Source organism: Peromyscus maniculatus, chromosome 10, assembly GCF_049852395.1.
Source record: "Peromyscus maniculatus bairdii isolate BWxNUB_F1_BW_parent chromosome 10, HU_Pman_BW_mat_3.1, whole genome shotgun sequence".
Taxonomy (NCBI): Eukaryota; Metazoa; Chordata; class Mammalia; order Rodentia; family Cricetidae; genus Peromyscus; species Peromyscus maniculatus.
In genome coordinates, this window is record NC_134861.1 from 32,642,184 (window position 1) to 32,662,590 (window position 20,407).

A 20,407-nucleotide genomic window follows, 5' to 3' on the forward strand; every position below is an offset into this window, starting at 1 on the left:
TCTGAGTTCCTGTCCTGACTTCCTCAGTGATGAACAGCAATGCTGAAGTTAAGTCTAATGAACTCTTTCCTCCCCACCTTGCTTTTTGGTCATGGTGTTTCACTGCAGCAACAGAAACCCTGACTTAACCCTAAGTTAAGTAACTTACCCAAGGTCCCACAATTTTCATGAAATACAGTCAACATTCCAGCCAGTTTGATTCCAGGGCTGTAACTAATAATCGTGTAAACTGGGCCTCTCATTTAAGAGTTTGTTTTTCTGTTAAGTTGTTTTGTTTATAAAAGAGACAGATATACTGTTTCCTAATTTATCACTCATTTGGACCACTTAAAATTGAGGTGTATTATTTAATCTTTCCCCTATTTATGTAAATTCTGTGTTCTGAGGTTACTGATAACAGCACCAACAATACTAGCACCAAGTGCCCGCATGACACCGGGGAAATCTGCCTACATTCCAGGGTGACGCTTTTATCTGAACACCAGAATTTGTCCTCACTTCCCCTGACTTTATTATTAGCGGTTCAAAGGCCCATGCCTGGTGAGAAGAGCTTGCCCACACCCCAGGCACTGGGCCTGCTGGGCTGGACTGCCTTCTGTTTCTGATAAGCTGTTTTAAATCTGCAGCAGTTCGTGGGAATTCTGTCAGCACAGGCCTGGTGAGGTCACTCTGTCTCCAGACGAGTTTTCTTTTTCTGTATTTTGGGGCTGTTCTGATGAACATGACCCTAGAGCGTTTAGTAATACCTCTGGTCCCTTAGGAATTATTGGTGTAGTCCGTGGCTTTATCTCTCTCTGCACAAAGGTTCCATATCTCTGGAAAGGAAAACAAAGATGACATTATCCACAGAAGCATGAACTATAGCTGAGTGTGTGGGTTAGTTCAAGTCCTGATGATGAAGGAACTTATTTGTCTGCCTTTCCATTGACTGTCACTTGAGTCCAAAACTTAAGATGCCACCAGAAGTTTTGGTGAGCCTTGTAAACAGAGAGAAAATAATGAGAGCAGAGAAGTCAAAAGCAGACAGACAAGGAAGCACCTGTGCTTTCCTATCACTGGAGTGCACACAACTATTTGTATCAAATTTTATTTTTTGCTTTGTAGGTTGCTATGACTGCAAATAAAACTACAATTTGTAGAATTGATGATTGTGTCCAAATGTCTGAAAGGATTACTTACAATGAACTATGAAAACAAACATCTGTATAGTTGAAAACATTCTAGCAACTACTATTGAATTCTGGTCTGTGTATAAGAACATCTAAAATTTTACCAATATTGCTTTAAGCTAGTGATCTCAATAAATAAACAAAAGCCCCTGTGGTTCAAAATCACAATACCATCCTTGGTTTCTATATGACTTGTAGCTGTGACTAACCTACTGATGACTACCTTTGCTTAGATAAACTTTTAGAAAGACAAGTATGACTTAAAAGGCTTACAAGTTCTCCCATAAATTTACTCAGTCCTACAGTATTAAATAATTAGTTCTGAACACTGCCTCACCTTTCCCCGGATGGGCTCATTGGGAGTTTTCCTGGAATCATATTGATGTATAAAGGAGATGTATTCTACAAATTTTTTTTCATGTTCTGCTGATGAACTCAGACAGGTAAGTGGAACTAGGAAAAATGAGAGATATTTCAGTGAAATCAGTACAATAACTAGAGTTATGTATGGAAATATAAATATTGTAATATTTATGCTTTATGAAACTATCAAAAAATGCCAGGTATGGTGGTAGACTCCTTCATGTCCTGATGCTTGGGAGGCAAAGGACAGCCTGTTGTACATAGTGAGTTCCAGGGCTGCAAGGTAAGACCCTTTCTCAATTAAAAATAAGTCAACAGAAATTCCTTAATTAAGTTATCTACCCATACTTTATATTATGGATTCAGGATTTATTCTGCATAAAAAGATCTAAATCAAAACAAATTAGTTCCACACATGGAATTGATAGATTAAAAATATTTATTTTTATTATATGTGTCTGAGTATTTTGCCTGCATATATGTAGGGGGTCAGATTCCCCAGGACTGGAGTTACAGAAGGTTGTGGGCCACTATGTGGTGTTGAGAATAAACCCAGGTCATCGAGAAGAGCAGCCAGTGCTTTTAACCACTAATCCATTTCTTCAGCTCCTATTAGATATGCTTTTAAATAGAAACCAATATGCCTTAGTGAAAACATAAGTTGTTTGTCAAATTATTTTTGACAACTAGAAAGGGTATGAAAAGGTTTCTGCTGGATATGTGGCCATGGCTGAGTGATTATGATGATGGCCAAAGACTTCTGTGCTGATGTTACTGGGACACCCAGGATGGCTGGCATTGCTAAACACAAATTCTTTACACTTCAATCCGATACCAGAGGTTCCACTCATTTGCAATGTTGACCTGCTGCTAACAATCAAAGAGCTGAATGAATTCTGTCAAAGAAAATACTTTTGATTCTCCTTTTAACAAATATAGACATGGATGTAATAATTTGCATATCCTTGACATATCTCTGGAATAATGTATAAGAAATTGATTCTGATAGTTCCTGTAGGGGAGAGAATTTTGTGACTGAGGAAAGGTAGAGAGAGGTAAATTAAATTTTGTTTATATATTTTTATTTTTATAGCATTCAAATTATGTATCATACATACATTTAATATAAACTATTAAAATGTAACAAAATATAATTTTTACGACTCATACCTTTATGCTGAAAGTGGTGGTATAAGCTTTAGTCGCAACACTCAGACAGGAGGAGTACCACAAGTTTGATGCCAGCCTGTGCTATATAATGAGTTCAAGACTAAGCCGGGGATTCACAGTGAGACTCTGTCTCAAACAAAACAGAACAAAATAAAATAACATATGGTTTTCCCCAGTGTGACAGATTGTTGCTTAACATGATGGTGAACACCTTTACTGTGAGCACTCAGGAGGTAGAGGCAGGTGTAGCTCAGTCAGTATGAGGCTAGCCTGGTCTATATGGCAAATTTCAGGTCAGCAAAGGTGATGTAATGAGACCCTGTCAAAAACAAGCAAATGAACATATTCTAATTTGGAGGAATAGGTAAGTATGGAAAATACATTAATAAATGATACTTATTAACATTTATGAATTCCATTTGATATTTAGATATTGACATAAGATACTTTTTCTAGTAAGAATGATGAGTATTCAAGTATTTATAAACCTAGCAGATTTCATCCCCACATTTGACTTTCAAGTGTTTGTGGTAAACAGAACTATAGAGGCTTAGTTTAAACATACATATCTCAGTTGTGGAAGAGCTGGGGCCTTAGACCAGAAGTATCTCCAGGGCACTGACTTTGGGCCTGTGGGGATTGAATGGTAATTAAAATATCAGTAGATTCATGTGTAGCTGCTAAGGTGACAGAAACACATTAGTAGGCTGCTGTTTTGTCCTTTTGACAATGTCCTTTGCCTTACAGAAGCTTTTCAGTTTCATAAAGGCTCATTTATTAATTGTTGATCTTAGTGCCTGCACAATTGATGTTCCATTCAGGAAGTTGTCTCCTGTGCCAATGCATTCAAGGCTATCCCTACTTTCTTTTCTGTCAGATTCAGTGTATCGGGAAAATATATATGTTGAGGTCTTTGAGCCTTTTGGTCTTGAATTTTGTGCAGGGTAATAGGTATAGATCTATTTGCATTCTTCTACATGCTGACATCTAGTTAGACTAACACCATGTTTTGAAGATGCTTTCTTTCTTTCCATTGTATATTTCTGGCTTTTTTTTTTTAAATAAAAAATCAGGTGTCCATAGGTATGTTGATTTATGTCTGGGTCTTCAGTTTGGTTCCATTGATCAACCTGTCTGTTTTTTATGCTAATACCATGCTGTTTTTATTACTATGGCTTTGTAGTACAGCTTGAAATCAGGGATGGTGGTACCTCCAAAAGCTCTTTTATTGTACAGGATTGTTTTAGCTATCTTGTTTTTTTTTCTTTTCCATATGAAATTGAGTATTGTCCTTGCAAGGTCTATAAAGAATTGTGTTGGAATTTTGATGGGAATTGCATTGAATCTATAGATTACATTTGGCAATACGGTCATTTTTACCAGTTAATCCTACCAATCCATGAGCATGGGAGATCTTTCCATCTTCTGATATCTTCTTCAAAGACTTAAAGTTCTTGCCATATAGGCTGGTTAGAGTTACACCAAGATATTTTATACGATTTGTGGATATTGTAAAGGGTGGTGTTTTCCTGATTTCTTTTTCAGCCTGTTTATCATATAGAAGGGCTACTGATTTTTTTTTAGTTACTCTTGTATCCAGCTACTTCACTAAAGGTGTTTATCAGCTGTAGGAGTTCCCTGGTAGAGTTTTTTGGGTCACTTATGTATACTATCATATCATCTTCAAATATTGATACTTTGACTTCTTCCTTTCCAATATGTATCCCCTTGATCTCCTTTAGTTGTCTTATTGCTCTAGCTAGAACTTTGGGTACTATATTGAATACTGAATAGAGATAGAGAGAGTGGACAGTCTTGCTCCTGATTTTAGTGGAATTGCTTTGAATTTCTCTTCATTTAATTTGATATTGGCTATTGGCTTGCTGTATACTGCCTTTAATTTGTGTAGGTATGATCCTAATCCTATGTTTAGGCTGTAACCCTGATTTCTCCCACACTTTTATCATGATGGGATGTTCGATTTTGTCAAAGTCTTTTTCAGTATCTAATGAGATGATCATATGGATCCTTTCTTTCAGTTTGTTTATATGGTGGATTACATTCACAGATATTTGTATGTTGAACCATCCCTGCATCTCTGGGATGAAGCCTACTTTATCATGGTGGATGATCTTTCTGATGTGTTCTTAGATTCAGTTTGTGGGTATTTTATTGGGTATTTTTGCATCAATGTTCATGAGTGAAATTGGTCTGTAATTCTCTTCCTTTGTTGGGTCTTTGCATGTTTTGGGAATCAGGGTGACAGTGGCTTCATAAAATGAATTTGGCAATGTTCCTTCTGGTTCTATTTTATGGAATAATTTGAGGGGTATTCTTTGAAAGTCTGGTAGAGTTCTATGCTAAAACCATCTGGCTCTGGGCTTTTTTTTTTCCCCGATTGGGAGATTTTGAATGACTGCTTCTATTTCCTTAGGGGTTATAGGTCTATTTAAATTGTTTATCTGATCTTCACTAAATTTTTGTATCTGGTATATATATGAAGAAAATTGCCCATTTCTTTTGGATTTTCCAATTTTGTGACATACAAGTTTTGGAAGGATGACCTAATGATTCTCTGAATTTCCTTATTTTCTGTTGTCCTGTCTCCCTTTGCATTTTGGATTTTGTCAATTTATGTATTTTTCTCTCTGCCTTTTAGTTAGTTTGGGTAAGGGTTTGCCTATGTTGATTTTCTAAAAGAACCAATCTTTTTAATCCCACATTTTCCAAGGATGCATTCAAATAAAAATATAAATAAATCAAGGAGAATGCCATATATATATATATATATGTGTGTGTGTGTGTATGTGTGTCCTACTTTGCTTTCTATTGCTACAATAAAGACCCTGACCAAAAGCAACTTGGGGAAGAAAGGGTTTGTTTGGCTTACATGTCCTGATCACTGTCCATCATGAAGAGAAGCCAAGGCAGGAAATCAAGCTGGGCAGCAACTGAAGCAGAGACCATGGAGGAAGACTGTTTACTGACTTGTTTTTCATAGCATGCTTTGCCTGTATTCTTATACAACCCAGTACCACCTGCCCAGGGGTGGCACTGCCCACAATTGACTGTGCTGTGTAGAGATATTTTATTTGTGCTGAAATGTGGTGATATTTTATTTGTATGATAATAAAGTTTGCCTGGAGATCAGAGGAAATAGCAAGCCATTAACATAAAAGTCAGGCAGTGGTAGTACATGCCCTTAATCTGATCATGTGGCAGGCAGGGTCTCTGTGTGTTCAAGGACACATTAGGGAACAGCCAAGTGTGGCAACACATGCCTTTAATCCCAGTACCAACCATAGAGACCTGGAGGTTTGTACAGACAGGCAGTGACAAGGAAGTGAGGTAGCTGGGCCAATGAGAGAGCATAACAGCAAGGCAATAAAAGCCTGGGTAGACAGGAAGTAGCTCTCTTGGGAAGCTATGGCGGTATGGTGAGTTAAGGTTTGCTGGTAGCTCTCACTATTTCCCTGATCTCTAAGGCTTTCATCCCTTTATTTGACTCTGTGTTTGTTATTTAATAAGACCATTTAGAAATTTTCCTACAATTGGTGCCCACATGGCAAGAATTCATTAAAAAGCATTGGTGGTTTTACAGGCCAGGGGTTACAGGCCCCTGGCCTGAGCTTATAGGCTCCCTGGCTCAGCCAGAGCTACAAGCAATCTGGCTACATGCAGCTGGAGATGCTTGCAGCCAGAACTCCAACTCATGTGGCCAGAGCTGCAAGGGGCTAGACTGCAAGTGGCTGGACTGCTTATGGGTGTAGTGGGTAGCCAAGAGCCCTCTGGTGTGGGACAGAAGAAAACCAATAAAAAGGGACCATTGTCTTTAAGATTCTAATTCTCTCCATGCATACTCTTGATTTCTTGGAATCCTTTCTTACATGTCATGTCATTTTTAAATCCAAACTTTCCATTTTGATAAAAAATAAGTTTTTCCAATACCAATCTCTGAAGTCTCCAAAAGGAAGATGGGGCGCCAACAGCAACAACTCTACCCAATCCAGAATGATGCCATGGTAATCATCATCATACTACACTTCTTGCCAGAATTTCAGACAATCTTACCCATTACTCTAAGACTTCCTGAGGAACCTACAGTTAGTCTAACTGAGATTTAACTATCTAAGCTTTCTCACAGTACCCAACAGTGATACTATCACCCCCTAAACAGCAGGAAGCAATTCTAAGAAAACAATGCCCCTTTTCCCTAAGGTTTCATATGTCTCAGGGTTATGGATGATGGTTATAGGGTTGGGAGTGGAATAAAATATTAAACTCAGTATTCTCCTTAAGAAAAGAAAAAGTGTCTCAAAAAAGGGAAAAGAAGAAATGGAATGGATAGGTATAAGATATTATGGTAGATTATTGTATATACTAGTAAACAAATTTAGTAAAATAGCAGCCTTAGATAATTTGCACTGTAATTTGCACTGTTATGGATTCTTATATGTTGATACAAATGTAACCTAGTTCTATATTCCTGCTTAAGATAATTTGTATATTGATAAAGAATACAGAACTATATTTGTTATAATGTACATATATTTCTACTCTTATTTGAAATATTTGTATATTGATACAAATGTAAATTTATATCTGTCATACTGTATGTATGTTCTACTTCTGTTTAGGATATTTTGCATATTGATATATATTTAATATTATTGTCATATTGCATATTGCATATTGCACTATACATTCCTACCTCTGTTAAAAATACCTTGTGTATTGTCACAATTTTGAAGTCATCATCCTTTACTATACATTTGCTTATAGACTGTTTACCTTGTTTACATGAAGCCTTAGTCCTTAGGTTATTTTGGTAGATAAGATTTATAGATTTATAGTCGCCTATGCCTGTCATCTCTATAGTTATGTTAGTTAGGTTATCCAGATTTACAGATACATAGGTTAGATGGATAGGTAATCTTCAAACACTTCATAGACCCTGAGAATATGACATTTAAATAACTTAGAATTCTGTTGACGTGAGACACAATTGCTCCTGGCAGCACCAATTTGATCCTGAGAGAACAATGGGCTTCTAAGACATTTCCATTTGGAAGTTTGTCTTCTTGACACAAAATGGCCTATTGGGCAAAGAACTGCCCTTGCCTCAACTGCTGACAATACGAGTGTTGTCCTTCTGGACAAGCAGGATACAAGGAAAAGTGACTCCTAAACTCTGCCAAGACAGGGTAAGATGGTCTTTCAGAATTCCTGCTTCTGAAAATGGTCTGTCAGATACTCTAGGCCTGTAGCCAATTTGAATGCACCAACAATGCTGAGAAACATTAGGTGACTGTCCAGGCTGCCAGCTGTCTCTGTCTACTCTTGCAAGATTACCAAAAGTTGCTTGCATCTATCTTCCATTTCTCAGGTACCATTATATTCCTTCTCAGGTCTTTGATGGGATTGAAGACTAGCAGTTATAGTTACAACTTAGTATATACATATAATATCTTAGATAGAACATATTAAATATTAGATTCAGGTTCTTTAGGATAGGATACCTTTTAGAATGATCTTTGTAACATGCCATTTACCTACACTCTAGACTTCTCTGGATTTTAGTATGTGTTTCTTGCTTGATATTGTTCACATTGGTTGTAGTTCCATCTTATCTAGATCATTATTCCTCATTACTCCTTGACAATAATTGATAACCATTCCTTTGTATATAGTCTTGTATTAGGTTAGAACATTCTTATTTAGACAAAAGGGGGAGATGTAGTGTGTAGCCATTCCAGCTTTGATCTGGAAGTTCCAACGTCCATTGAGGCTTAGGTAACTGTCACACCTACAATGCGGGGCCAAGAGAGGACCCTGAAGACTCAAGATCTGGATGAGTGGGCTCTCTTGGTTCCTGGACCCTGGACCCTGGACGCTGGAGGAAGACTGAGCAGAGTTCTCCAGAGAACACCGCCAGACTGCGCCACACCTTTCCCATACCATGTAAACTATCCCTTCGCTTGTAAGTTACCCCACAAAATAAATCTCTCTTTTAATTATGTGGAGTGGCCTAAATAATTTCACCAATATATAGGTTTACAGAGCACTTGGCTCAAGCCAAAGCACGTGGCTGGACTTTCTTTAGTTTTTAGCTTTTAGCAGGTTCTCTTTCTCTCTCCTCTCTCTCTCTCTCTCTCTCTCTCTCTCTCTCTCTCTCTCTCTCTCTCTCTCTCCCCATTTCAGACAGCCACCATGCTAGGTAGCTGCTTTGAAATTCCCTCGGACATCTACTATTCTATGAAGACTTGGTAAGTCAATTAAAATATTAGATATCTTAAAGGGAGAAACTAGTCAAAAAAGAAAAAAAATTCCCACATTAAAAAATGGGAAATATTTTTACGATGTGAGGAAATTGGTCTTTGTTTGATAATACATTAGGCAGTCTGAAAATGGAACAATTAAATGAGAGGATAATTAACATTGATGGGATGCAAATAACATCAATTATGCATATTATTTGTTTAATTATTCTCATTTTAGTATTAAAAAGTTTGGTCAGTTCAAGGGCCAAGATAAAAGCTTTAGAAAGACCTGTTAAAATGAAGTATAGAGAAAATCAGACCCAGACAGAAGAATTTATAGGTAAAATTATTACAGGATTGAATTATATGGTTACAGAGAGATAGCCTGTTTTCAAACAATCAAAATTAATTTATCTGGTAGCCTTACAGGAACCACCTGCTCAAGGGCATGTACAAGCTAATTAGACTCTGGTGGAAATGTTAGTTTTAAGGAGATTTAAGGTAGCTATAGTATCATATGGTATGCATTCTCCATTTGTAAAGCAAATGTTAAACTCATGGTCAACTTGTAATTCCTTGGGACTGGAAATAATTGGTAACAGCTGTCCTGGAATCCAGAGCGCAATTACAGTGGCAAACCTGGCTTAAGGAGGAGGCTAAGACAATAGAACACCAGTGTAGAACCATAGGTGTGGAAATGTCTCAGTATCAGTTTTTTTGAGAAGGCAAATATGCTGATATACAAAGACAATGTTTACATGATAATCAAACCTTAATTCTATGCTGCATGGCAGCCATGAATTTATGGGACAGAATGGAGGAAGCAGGAAAGAAAATTGAATTATTCACAAAAGTAGGGCCCTAGAGAATCTTTCCTGGATTTCTTACAAAGTTTGTCTTCATCAGTAAATAGAATGATACCATATTCAGAAGTTAGACAGATAATAATTGAATCTTTGGCTTTGAGAACATGAATGCAGCGTGCAAAAGAATAATTAGGCCATTAAAGGCAAGATCTGCACCCTTGGAGGATTGGATCAGGGACACATTTAATATTGAGTCTCATGACCATGATGATATGTGGATAGGAGAAGTAATTTCAAAAGCTTTGAGGAAAAATGTCAGATGTTTTGGGTGTGGAAAACAAGGTCATTTAAAAATGGAGTGTAAACATCGCATTCCTAGAAAGAATGTTTATTCAAGGACTAATGGTAACAGAATGCCCCTCCTTTCTGAATTATGCAGAAGGTGTGGTAAGGGTAAACATTGGACCAATAAAAGTAGATCAACAAGGGACAGACAATGTAATCCTTTGCCTCAGGAACCTCCCAGAGGGGCCTCATGCAGGCTCCCACAGCAAATTCAGTTCAGACCTTTCCTGCCATCATAGAAGAAACCCCTTCTCAGAGCAATTAAATAACCAAATGCCCATTGGAATAAACCAGGCTGCTTGAGGTGATAGAACAGCTGTAGCAGAGAGAAGAGAAAATTAAGGAGAAATCATAAACTGATTTTTTTTTGGCAAACAAAGATCAAAGTTAAAAATGCGAATAAATGATGTGTTCTTGGAGAGTTTAGTAGACATGGGTGCAGATGTGACAATAATTGCACCGGAATTTTGGCATCCAAATTAGCCTCTTCATGAGGTAAATGTTCAGCTGTTAGGGATTGGAACATTATCTCAAGTGAAACAGGATGCAAGATGGCTTAAATGTATAGGTTCAGAAGGACAGAGAGGAAAATTAAAGCCATATGTGGCTAGTACAGCTATGAACTTATGGGGCCATGATCTTTTACAACAATGGAATACTCAGATTAACATTCCTCCAACCTCAGAAACAAATCATAAACACATGTTTCTGAGGAAATATTAGGAGGTATTATTCTAAAGATACATCATCAGCCATCCAGATTGTACAAGAATAGGGCATAACAAGTGCTGATCTTCCAAAGACAACAACAGTTCTACCTTTAAAATGGTTATCAGACAAGCCTGTATGGGTTCAGCAATGGTCTTTAACAACAGAGAAACTGCAGGCTTTAGAAGAGCTGGTACAAGAGCAGTTAAATGCTCAGCATATTGAAGAATCAACCATCCCTTGGAATTCTCCTGTATTTGTTATTAAAAAGAAATCTGGTTAATGGAGAATGGTAACAGACCTTAGAGCAATTAACCAAGTAATTCAGCCAATGGGCTATCTACAATCTGGAATTCCTTTGCTTACTCTGTTACGTAAAGGATGACTTCTTGCAGTTATTGGTTTAAAAGACTGATTCTTTTTAATACCCTTACAAGAAACAGACAGAGAAAGATTTGCCTTCATGGTGCCTACTTATAATAATTCTCAACCAGTTAAGAGATATCAATGGAGGATTCTCCCACAGGGAATGTTCAATAGCCCAAACCTGTGTCAATATTTTGTACAACAGCCACTGGAAGTAATACATAAAAAATTCCTAAATCTATAATTTACTATTACATGGATGATATTTTACTAGCTGATTCAAATGCAAGTACATTAGAAAGAATATTTGAAGAAGTAAAGAAAAATTTGCCTTTTTGGGGATTACAAATTGCTCCTGAAAAGATACAGAGAGGGGATTCTATTAATTATTTAGCATATAAAGTAGGTCTACAAAACATTAGACCCAAAAAGGTGCAAATTAGGACAGACTGATTATGGACTCTTAATAACTTTCAAAGATTATTTGGAGACATTTCCCATCAACGAACTATTGTTGGGGTAAAAAATGATGAACTGAATAATTTGTTCAAAACCTTAGAAGGTGACAAGGACTTAAATAGTCCAAGAGAATTGTCACCTGAAGCTGAGACAGAATTGGCCTTGGTAGAAAAGAAAGTACAGGAAGCACATGTGCATCATGTAGCTCCAAAGCTTGATAGCATTTTGGTTATTTCACTGTCTTGGCATTCTCCTACAGGAATTTTAATGCAGAGGGAAGGCATTATATTGGAATGGATATTTCTACCAAATAAACAGATTAAAAAAATAAAAACTTTTGTGGAAAAGATTGCTGACTTGATTTTAAAAGGAAAATTGAGACTTCTTCAATTAGCAGGAATACATCCAGCAGAAATTGTCATACCTTTCACTAAGGAAGAGATTGACAAATTATGGGCTAAAAGCGAAACTTGGCAAAGAGCTTGCAATAATTTTTTGGGAGAGATTAACAGCAAATATCCAAAAAGCAATAGAATTAAACTTATAAAGAGAGCTGATTGGATTTTGCCTCGCATTGTATGGGAAACAACCATATTTTGAGCTCATGCATTTTATACAGATGCAAACAAACAAGGAAAGACAGGCTCAAAATCAGAAAATGTAAGTAAAGTGGTTCAAAGTTCTTATAATTCAGTTCAAAAATCGGAATTGTATGGTATTCTGTTGGTATTAATGGGTTTTTCAGAATCTCTCAACAGTTACTGACTCTCAGTATGCTGAAAGAGTGGTATTACATGTTCAGTTTGCAGAATTTATCCCTGATGAGTCAGAATTAACTTCACTATTTATTCAGTTACAAGATATAATCAGGAATAGGAAGCATCCCTTATATATAACTCACATCTGATCCCATATAGGTCTGCCAGGCCTTCTAGCATAAGGTAACGATGAGATTGATAAATTATTGATAGGAAATGTGCTGGAGGCCTCAGAATTTCATAAAAAACATCATGTCAATAGTAAAGGTTTAAAAAAGGATTTTTCCATAACCTGGCAACAAGCCAAGGAAATTGTAAGGAAATGTCCTACTTGTTCTTTTTAGAATCAGACTTCATTACCAGCAGGATGTAACCCAAAGGTTACTCAGAGGAATGAAATCTGGAAGAAAGATGTATTTCACTTTGCATAATTTGGAAAACTGAAATATGTACATTGCCACGGACTGGCCCACCGGGAGTACCACGACCGTAGGAGAATCAGGGCTTGGGTAGTCAGGAAGGCAAGGATTCGGTGACTGACAGACAGACAACAAACACACTCAAAAGTGGTTTGAATCTGCTGCAATTTTACTTCTGCAAATCAGTAGTTTATATACAGAAAAGAAAACTATCAAGTCATACAAGGAACAACAAGAACTTGGCAATAATTCAATTACATCATCTTTAAAAAAACATCAAGCACACAGTTACTAATCGGCGCTAGACATATCCTTTCACTCACAAGAACTTTGTGACCCAAAGAGCAGTCTGTGTTTTTTAAACTTAGTACAGTTCCTAGACTTGTGTAGGCTTCTTGCAGCTGTGTCCTTCATCTTTATCTCAGCCGCTCGCTAGTTTATTATTCATTTCTACTTTTCTGGTTCTCATGACCCATTTAGCCAATTTGTATGTTGCAGATCCTCCCTAAGTCTTTCTTCAGTTCTTTACCATATATCTCTTCTAATATAAAACCTTTTTACCTGCTGGAATATGGACACTTGTACTTTTACACCTGTAAGGGGAAGGGGTTCTGCTGTAGTCCTTAAGTTTTCCATGCTGAACTTTCTCAACAGAGGGGCCCACCATCTGCCTCCTATGAGATAATGTTTTCTGCCATAAATCACCTTAGTTGGGATTCCTAGTGGGTGAGTGTTCATTCCCTAGAAGTGCCTGAACTATTATACTTTCTATTATCTAGCGGCTTGAGGCTTGAGGTCTTTAAGGAATAGTTCATTCTGCTATATCTAAATAAGGTCCATGTCCAGCTTCCCCTTTCCTCCACAGTTCACAACCCAAGCATTCATTAATTTTGGCTGTGTTTTATAGATTAATTAGAACATTATCAGAAAAGCAGTTATACAGAACCCATAGCCCAGAGAGCTCATGATCTGTGAAGCACGTCTCCTTCGAGAAGGAGGAATAACAAGGGTATTCTGCCAGGGACCTCCAGGGAGCTTAGTCCTGTGGGACACGTATCTCCCGTCCGCTATTATTGACATAATTGTTCATGTCACACGGACGACACTGGAGTTGGTGTGGCGGTACATCACACCATTGAGACTTATTCAGGATTTCAATGGGCAACTGCTTTGAGTTCTGAAAAAGCTGATTCTGTAATCACTCATTTGCTAGAAATTATGGCCATCATGGATATACCTGCACAAATTATAACTGACAATGCTCCAGCATATGTTTCTTATAAAATGAAACATTTTTTTGCTCATTACAATATAAAGCATATTACAGGTATACCACACAATCCTACAGGCCAAGCAGTCATAGAAAGATTAAATCAAACTCTAAAGGATATGCGAAATAAACAAAAACCTGCAGAAATAGATTACATAATGCTCTATTAACTTTATTGAATTTTCTCAATGCTAGTGAGAAAGGAACAACAGCTGCAGAGAGACATTGGATAATAGAAAAAAACTACAGAATTAAATCAGCCTATATACTTTAAGGATGTGCTGACCTCAGAATGGAAACCAGGATATGTGTTATGTTGGGGATGAGGTTTTGCTTTTGTTTCTACAGGAGAAGATAAGCTGTGGGTACCATCAAAATTGATAAAGGTTCAATTTGAACAAAAGAGACCTTAATTAGAGGAGGTGATATTTCATCAACCAGCATGAACATCCAATTTAAATTAACTTATATAACTAACAAATGCTTTTCATTTAATAAGATATTACTTGTATAATGGGAACCTCCTTTAGGGTTGGGGAAGGTTTTTGTTTTTGTCTTTTAGGAGAATGAAGGCTAAGGAATCTGAAGAACACTGGACAGATTGAAACATCTGAAGGAAAAGGACAAATCATCTAGAAAAAAATATCCCCAGAAAAGGAGTAATTTGACCTATTTTTATATCACATATAAAATTTCATAAATCTTCCTAAATGTTTGTTTCTGCTCTTCTCTACAGACACTTAACACAAATTGTCTTTTTTGTAGTCCCAATTCAATTAAAAATTAAAGCTGGATTTGGAGTTGGAGAATGGCTCTCTCCTTCTTTAAACCCAAGCATGTTGTTAAAAGGAAAATGAAAATCTCTGTATCATGTCAGAAGAAAAGCCATCTTCTGATATGGGACAGAAGAAAATGAAAAAATTAAGGGACTAGTCTATTGCCACTAATCTCAATTCTTTTGTTCTATTTTTGATTCTTTAAACTTTTCTTAAGGTATAAATTTTATATCAACATTTATAAGATTAATATATATATATATTAAACTTATTATGATATTAATGGTCATATAGAGTACTAATTAATTCTAGAAAAAGGGCTTCATTTAGCTGCCTGTAAATGGTTTTGTGTTTGAGTCTCTATCAGTTTTCTGCAGGAAATTATGACCAGGCCTAACAGCAAATTTGAAGTCTCCAGAAAGATAATGGGGCCCTACAACAATGATTCCATGTGAACAATAATAATACCACTAAGCTGACAAACATCATCCAAACATCAGCTTTGCACTACAAACTGCTCAGAACAATTTCCAGATGGCTAGCTGAGATGATCCAGCTTCACACACTATTGGAGCAAGGACTTGAGATAAGCACTGAACTTTGGTATTATGCAGAAACTGGACAACAAATGATACAGCTACCTTTCCTAGAACTTGTCAATTAACCCCAAAATTTTCTTTTCAGGATCCCCTAAAGCTGCCCTTGCCCACAAATAGCAGGAAGTAATTTTAAGAACATGATGCCCACATTCCCAAGAGATGGTGTGGGGCAGGTGGTTTTTGGTCTTTCAGTGGGTTTTGGGTGTGGGATAGTTGTCATTGTTTAGGAGGGTTGGTCACCAGCTGTTGTTGTTAATGGTCAGGAAAGGGACTAAACAAAGGAGATTAAAGTTTCTTGTTTGAAAAAAGAGAAAGATATAGAAATGATATAATAAAGGGTAAGATTATTGAATCTACTCTGAAAATAAAAAAGAGAGGATATAAATATGATATAGTTAAAAAGGTAGATTATTGAATCTCCTTTTAAAAGACAACTACTAGTTTTAAACACTTTACATTGGATTGGATTTTTATATATTGTATACAAATTATATATATTGAGATTGATATTGTTAGAAAATGCTATATGTATATTTTTAATCTTGTTCAAGATATTGTACTTATACAGTTCATTTAACAATGTAATGTAATTTGCTAGCCCTTGAATGTTATTATTACCAACTATTAGGATATAAAGAAATGAAAGTTAGTAGTTAGACGTTACAATCGAACTTGTAGTCATATTAGGTATGTTTTCAAAGTTAAGCAGAGATATATTTTAGATAGACATGCCATCTTTAAACTCTTCAGAGATCTACAGAATATGGCATTTAACATGTTTTAATAACTTAGAATTTTTTCTTTTTTATCACTATGAGACATGTTGGCTCCTGGCAGCACCAATCTACTTCAGAGAAATATGGGCAGTGAAGAAAACTGCATATGGAATTAACTTTCATTGTGCAAAAGTTAGCCACTGGGCAACAAAGTGCCCTTGTATCGACTGCTGAGAGTATGCTATCCAAAATGGACATACAGGACACAAAACAAAGGACTGCTGATCTTTGCCAAGACAAGTGTGGCTGCAGCTTTGGCAACAGGTGTCCTCTGAGGCCAGGACAATATTGCACTATCAATAAAGTGGCTTTGTAATCTAGAAAAGGTACAGTGTCCCTTTCTTCAAACACAGCTGAATAGGCAGTGGATAGATGGTTTCTGGTGTGCAGTGGAATAATAGCTGAAATAGTTATTCTTGAAAGAGTAACTAGGCTGATGGAGTATAATCTCTCAATGGTAGACTGGCATTTAATAAAGGAGATGAAGCCACCCACAAGCCAAGAAGAATAGGTACCTGAATTCCAAAAACACAAGCAATTTCCAGAATTTGAAATCCTGAATCATGACAGGACATTGAAGGAATTCAAGTTTATCTGGTACATGGAATACTCACACTGAATGTGAGGTCAAGCTGTAGGCCTTGTGTACATCCTACTTCACAAATGAGTCTGTCAGATACACTAATACTATAGGCTGAAGATGATGCCCCAGTGTTGCAGAGAAACCTTGGGTGACTGTCCAGGCAGCTGGCTGTTTCTGTCAACTCACATTTTACTCCTGTTTTACTAGGTAATATTATGTCCTTCTTGGGTCTCTGAGGGAGTTGAAGATTAGATAGTTGTAGTTACAGTTTTCCTTGTTAAGAAATTCAAAAAGAATCTCACTAAGAAGTGTAAAGTGTATAAGTTTATACACTTTTGAAAGACATCATAGGGTAGTTTTCTGTTGGTAATACAAGTTAGGATAGAAAGTGAATTAGGCACATTTTGGACTCACCAAAAAAGAATAGATAATGGAATATTTTCTCTGAATTTGTCAAATGCAAATGGACTAGACACTGTAGATGTATTTATTGCTTGTATATATTATATATAGCTATTGTACTTATTGTATATAGTTTTTCTTATATTAGTTATAACTTTTTTATTTTATTTAGACAAAAAAGGGGAAATGTGGTGATATTTTATTTGTATGTTAATAAATAAAGTTTGCTTGGAGATCAGAGGAAATAGCAAGCCATTAACATGAAAGTCAGGCAGTGGTAGCACATGCCCTTAATCTGATCATGTGGCAGGTAGGGTCTCTGTGTGTTCAACAACACACTAGGGAACAGAGCCAAGTGTGGTAACAAATGCCTTTAATCCCAGTACCAACCATAGAGACCTGGAGGTCTGTACAGACAGGCAGTGACAAGGAAGTGAGGTGGCTGGGCTAAGAGCCAATGAGAGGGCAGAACAGCAAGGCAGTAAAGGCCTGGGTAGACAGGAAGTAGCTCTCTTAGGAAGCTGTGGCAGCATGGTGAGTTAAGGTTAGCTGGTAGCTCTCACTATTTCCCTGATCTCTAAGGCTTTTGCCCCTATATGTGGCTCTGTGTTTGTTATTTAATAAGACCATTTAGAAATTCATCTAGGCCCACCCACATCAATCATATCAAGAAAATACACTATACATTGCCTGCAGGCCAATCTGATGGAAGCTTTTTCTTAGTTGAGGTTCCCTTGTCTCAGACAACCCTAGCTTATGTCAAGTTGTCAAGAAACTACCCAGCACCTTGTAAACCCTGATCTAGAACCTTTTATATGTAAAAAACAATGGCCTTAATCCACTTCTCCACAGGGACCAATAAAGGGAGAGGAATGTCTCTCTTTTGATCTACTCAAAGATTATACCTATTAAAATTACACATAACTACTAATCTCAACTGTGTAAACATATGAGAGTTTCTAAAAATTCACACAGTAGACAACACCTAAATGTGAAAAGATGAAAGAAGACATTCAGATTCTTGATGGTTATGATATGTAACAATTCAAATTCAGTGCTGGAGAGATGACTTAGAGCTTAGGAGTACTTACTGTTCTGGGACCTGAGTTCAGCTCTTAGCATCCACATTGTGACTTACAACTATGTGTGACTCCAGTCCAGGGGATATACAAACTCATGATGATGTACATAAACTCACATAAGCAAACACACATAACATAAATAAAACACCTTTAAAAAAGAATTCAAGAGGGCAGGAGATGGGTCAGTGGTTAAGAGTACTTGTTGCTCTTGCAGAGAAAGGACCTGAATTTGGCTCCCAGTGCCCATGTCAGGAGGCTCACAACCCTCCATTACTCCAGCTCCAGAGAATCTGAGGGCTCTGGTCTTCATGGGCACTTGCTCTCACATACTCACATGCAGGCACTGATACCTACATATAATTAAAAAAATACAAAGAAACCTTTTAAAATAGAATTAAATTTGATTCAACTAATTTCTTGAATGAAGTCTTATAAAATGAAAACTATAAACACAAGTCAAAGTCCATGAAGAATGTTTGAAATCCATTCGTAGAAACTTAATTAAAATAAGAGTTGGTATCTAGCCATTGATATTTTACCAACAAAGCCAGGATTCATTCAAATGTGCAACTTGCTCTGCACATGGTGTTAAGATAGCAGGTTTGTCTTGTTTTTTAAGACAGGGTTTCTCTGTGTAGTCCTGGCTCTGTAGACCAGGCTGGCCTTGAACTTAGAAATTTGCCTGCCTATGCCTCCTGAGTTCTGGGATTAAAAAGGTGTATACCACCACTGCCCAACTGTAACTTAGTTTTAATTTGAAAACATTTCTTAATTTTTTTTATGGTTACTTAGAAAATATCAGTAAATACTTTCCTCTTGGAAATAGCACTCTTTTTAGCAGAATTCATTTAAGTCCTACATAAAAATATTACAAATATAAAAACTGTAGCTCTCATAATAAATTTTGGATGTTTTCATTTTATTTTATTTTATTTTAAATGATTATTTATTTATTTAGAAGAGGACATCAGATCTCATTACAGATGGCTGTGAACCACCATGTGGGTGCTGGGAATTGAACTCAGGACCTCTGGAAGAGCAGCCAGTGCTCTTAACCTCTGAGCCATCTCTTTAGCGCCCTCATTTTATTTTTATTTGTGTACATATATGTGTGTGTTTGTGTGTGTGTCAGTATGTGTGTGTATGGGTGTGTCAGTGTGCACGTGTTTGGTGTTTATATGTGTGTATGTATATATGTATGTATGTATTTATGTATGCATGTATGTGTTTATGTGTATATGTGTGTATGTATGTATGTATGTATGTATGTATGTATGTATGTGTGTGAGTGTGTGTGGGAGCATATGTATTCAGATGTCTATGGAGGCCACAGAAGGGTTTCAGATTCCACAGATGCTGATGTTACAGGGTGTGAGTGAGGGATATGGATGCCAGAAGTTGAACGCAGGTCCTTTGCAAAAGCAGTCAGTGCTTTTGACTGCTGAGCCATCGCTCCAGCTCCATGTAGTAGTTGAATAAAATTACCCCCAATAGGCTCATAGATTTGAATACTTGGTGGCCAGTTGGTGGACCTGTTTGGGAAGAATTAGGGGGTATGGTCTTGTTTGAGGAGATGTGCCCTGGGGGTTGGCGTTGAGTTTTCAAAAGACCAAGCCATTTCCACTTAGCCCTCTCTCAGCCTTGTGATAGTAAGAGGACCAAGCAGATGCTGTAACAGGCTGCTCAGTCTTCTCTCACAGATCAGGCCTCAATTTCCATTTCCTGAGACTGAACAAGCAGTTTCTGAGAAAGAGACACAAAGGGCAATCAATCTCCAACACCCCCAACAACAAGGAGGCCTGGTGGCCTAAGCCATGAACAGCTTAAGATGATAACCAAATAAGCCTGGGACTTGCCAAGACCTATTCCAAAATGGAAAACTGTAGCCCTGGCCAACCCTTAACTAACACCAACCAACTAGAAGTTACTAACGTGATTACCACTTACAATAGCCAATCATATCTAAGATGAGCTAACTTCCTTGGACACTCCCCTTAATTAGGCTTAAAAGGAGCCCCCACTTTCCTCTTGGGGTCTTTATCATCTTGCCTTTGTGTGTGATGGCAGGCCCCAGCATCCTGGAATAATAAACACTC

At 37.1% G+C, this 20,407-nt stretch overlaps 1 protein-coding gene across 3 annotated transcripts in view; it reads right to left on the reverse strand.

Moving 5' to 3' along the window:
- Positions 1 to 487: 487 nt before the first annotated feature.
- Positions 488 to 20,407, reverse strand: part of Cimip6 (ciliary microtubule inner protein 6) — a 65,374-nt gene continuing 45,454 nt past the window's right edge. For 2 of the 3 annotated variants that reach the window (XM_006993197.4, XM_076546159.1), the window contains 2 exons: positions 1,507 to 1,622; positions 488 to 815 (listed from right to left, as the gene is read on the reverse strand). In XM_006993197.4, the coding sequence (XP_006993259.2) occupies positions 645 to 815; positions 1,507 to 1,622 (287 nt within the window). In that variant the 3' untranslated portion in view covers positions 488 to 644. Of the gene's footprint in view, positions 816 to 1,506; positions 1,623 to 3,267; positions 3,333 to 5,592; positions 5,654 to 20,407 lie in introns of those variants that run through there. The other variant, XM_076546160.1, reaches the window with a different exon arrangement.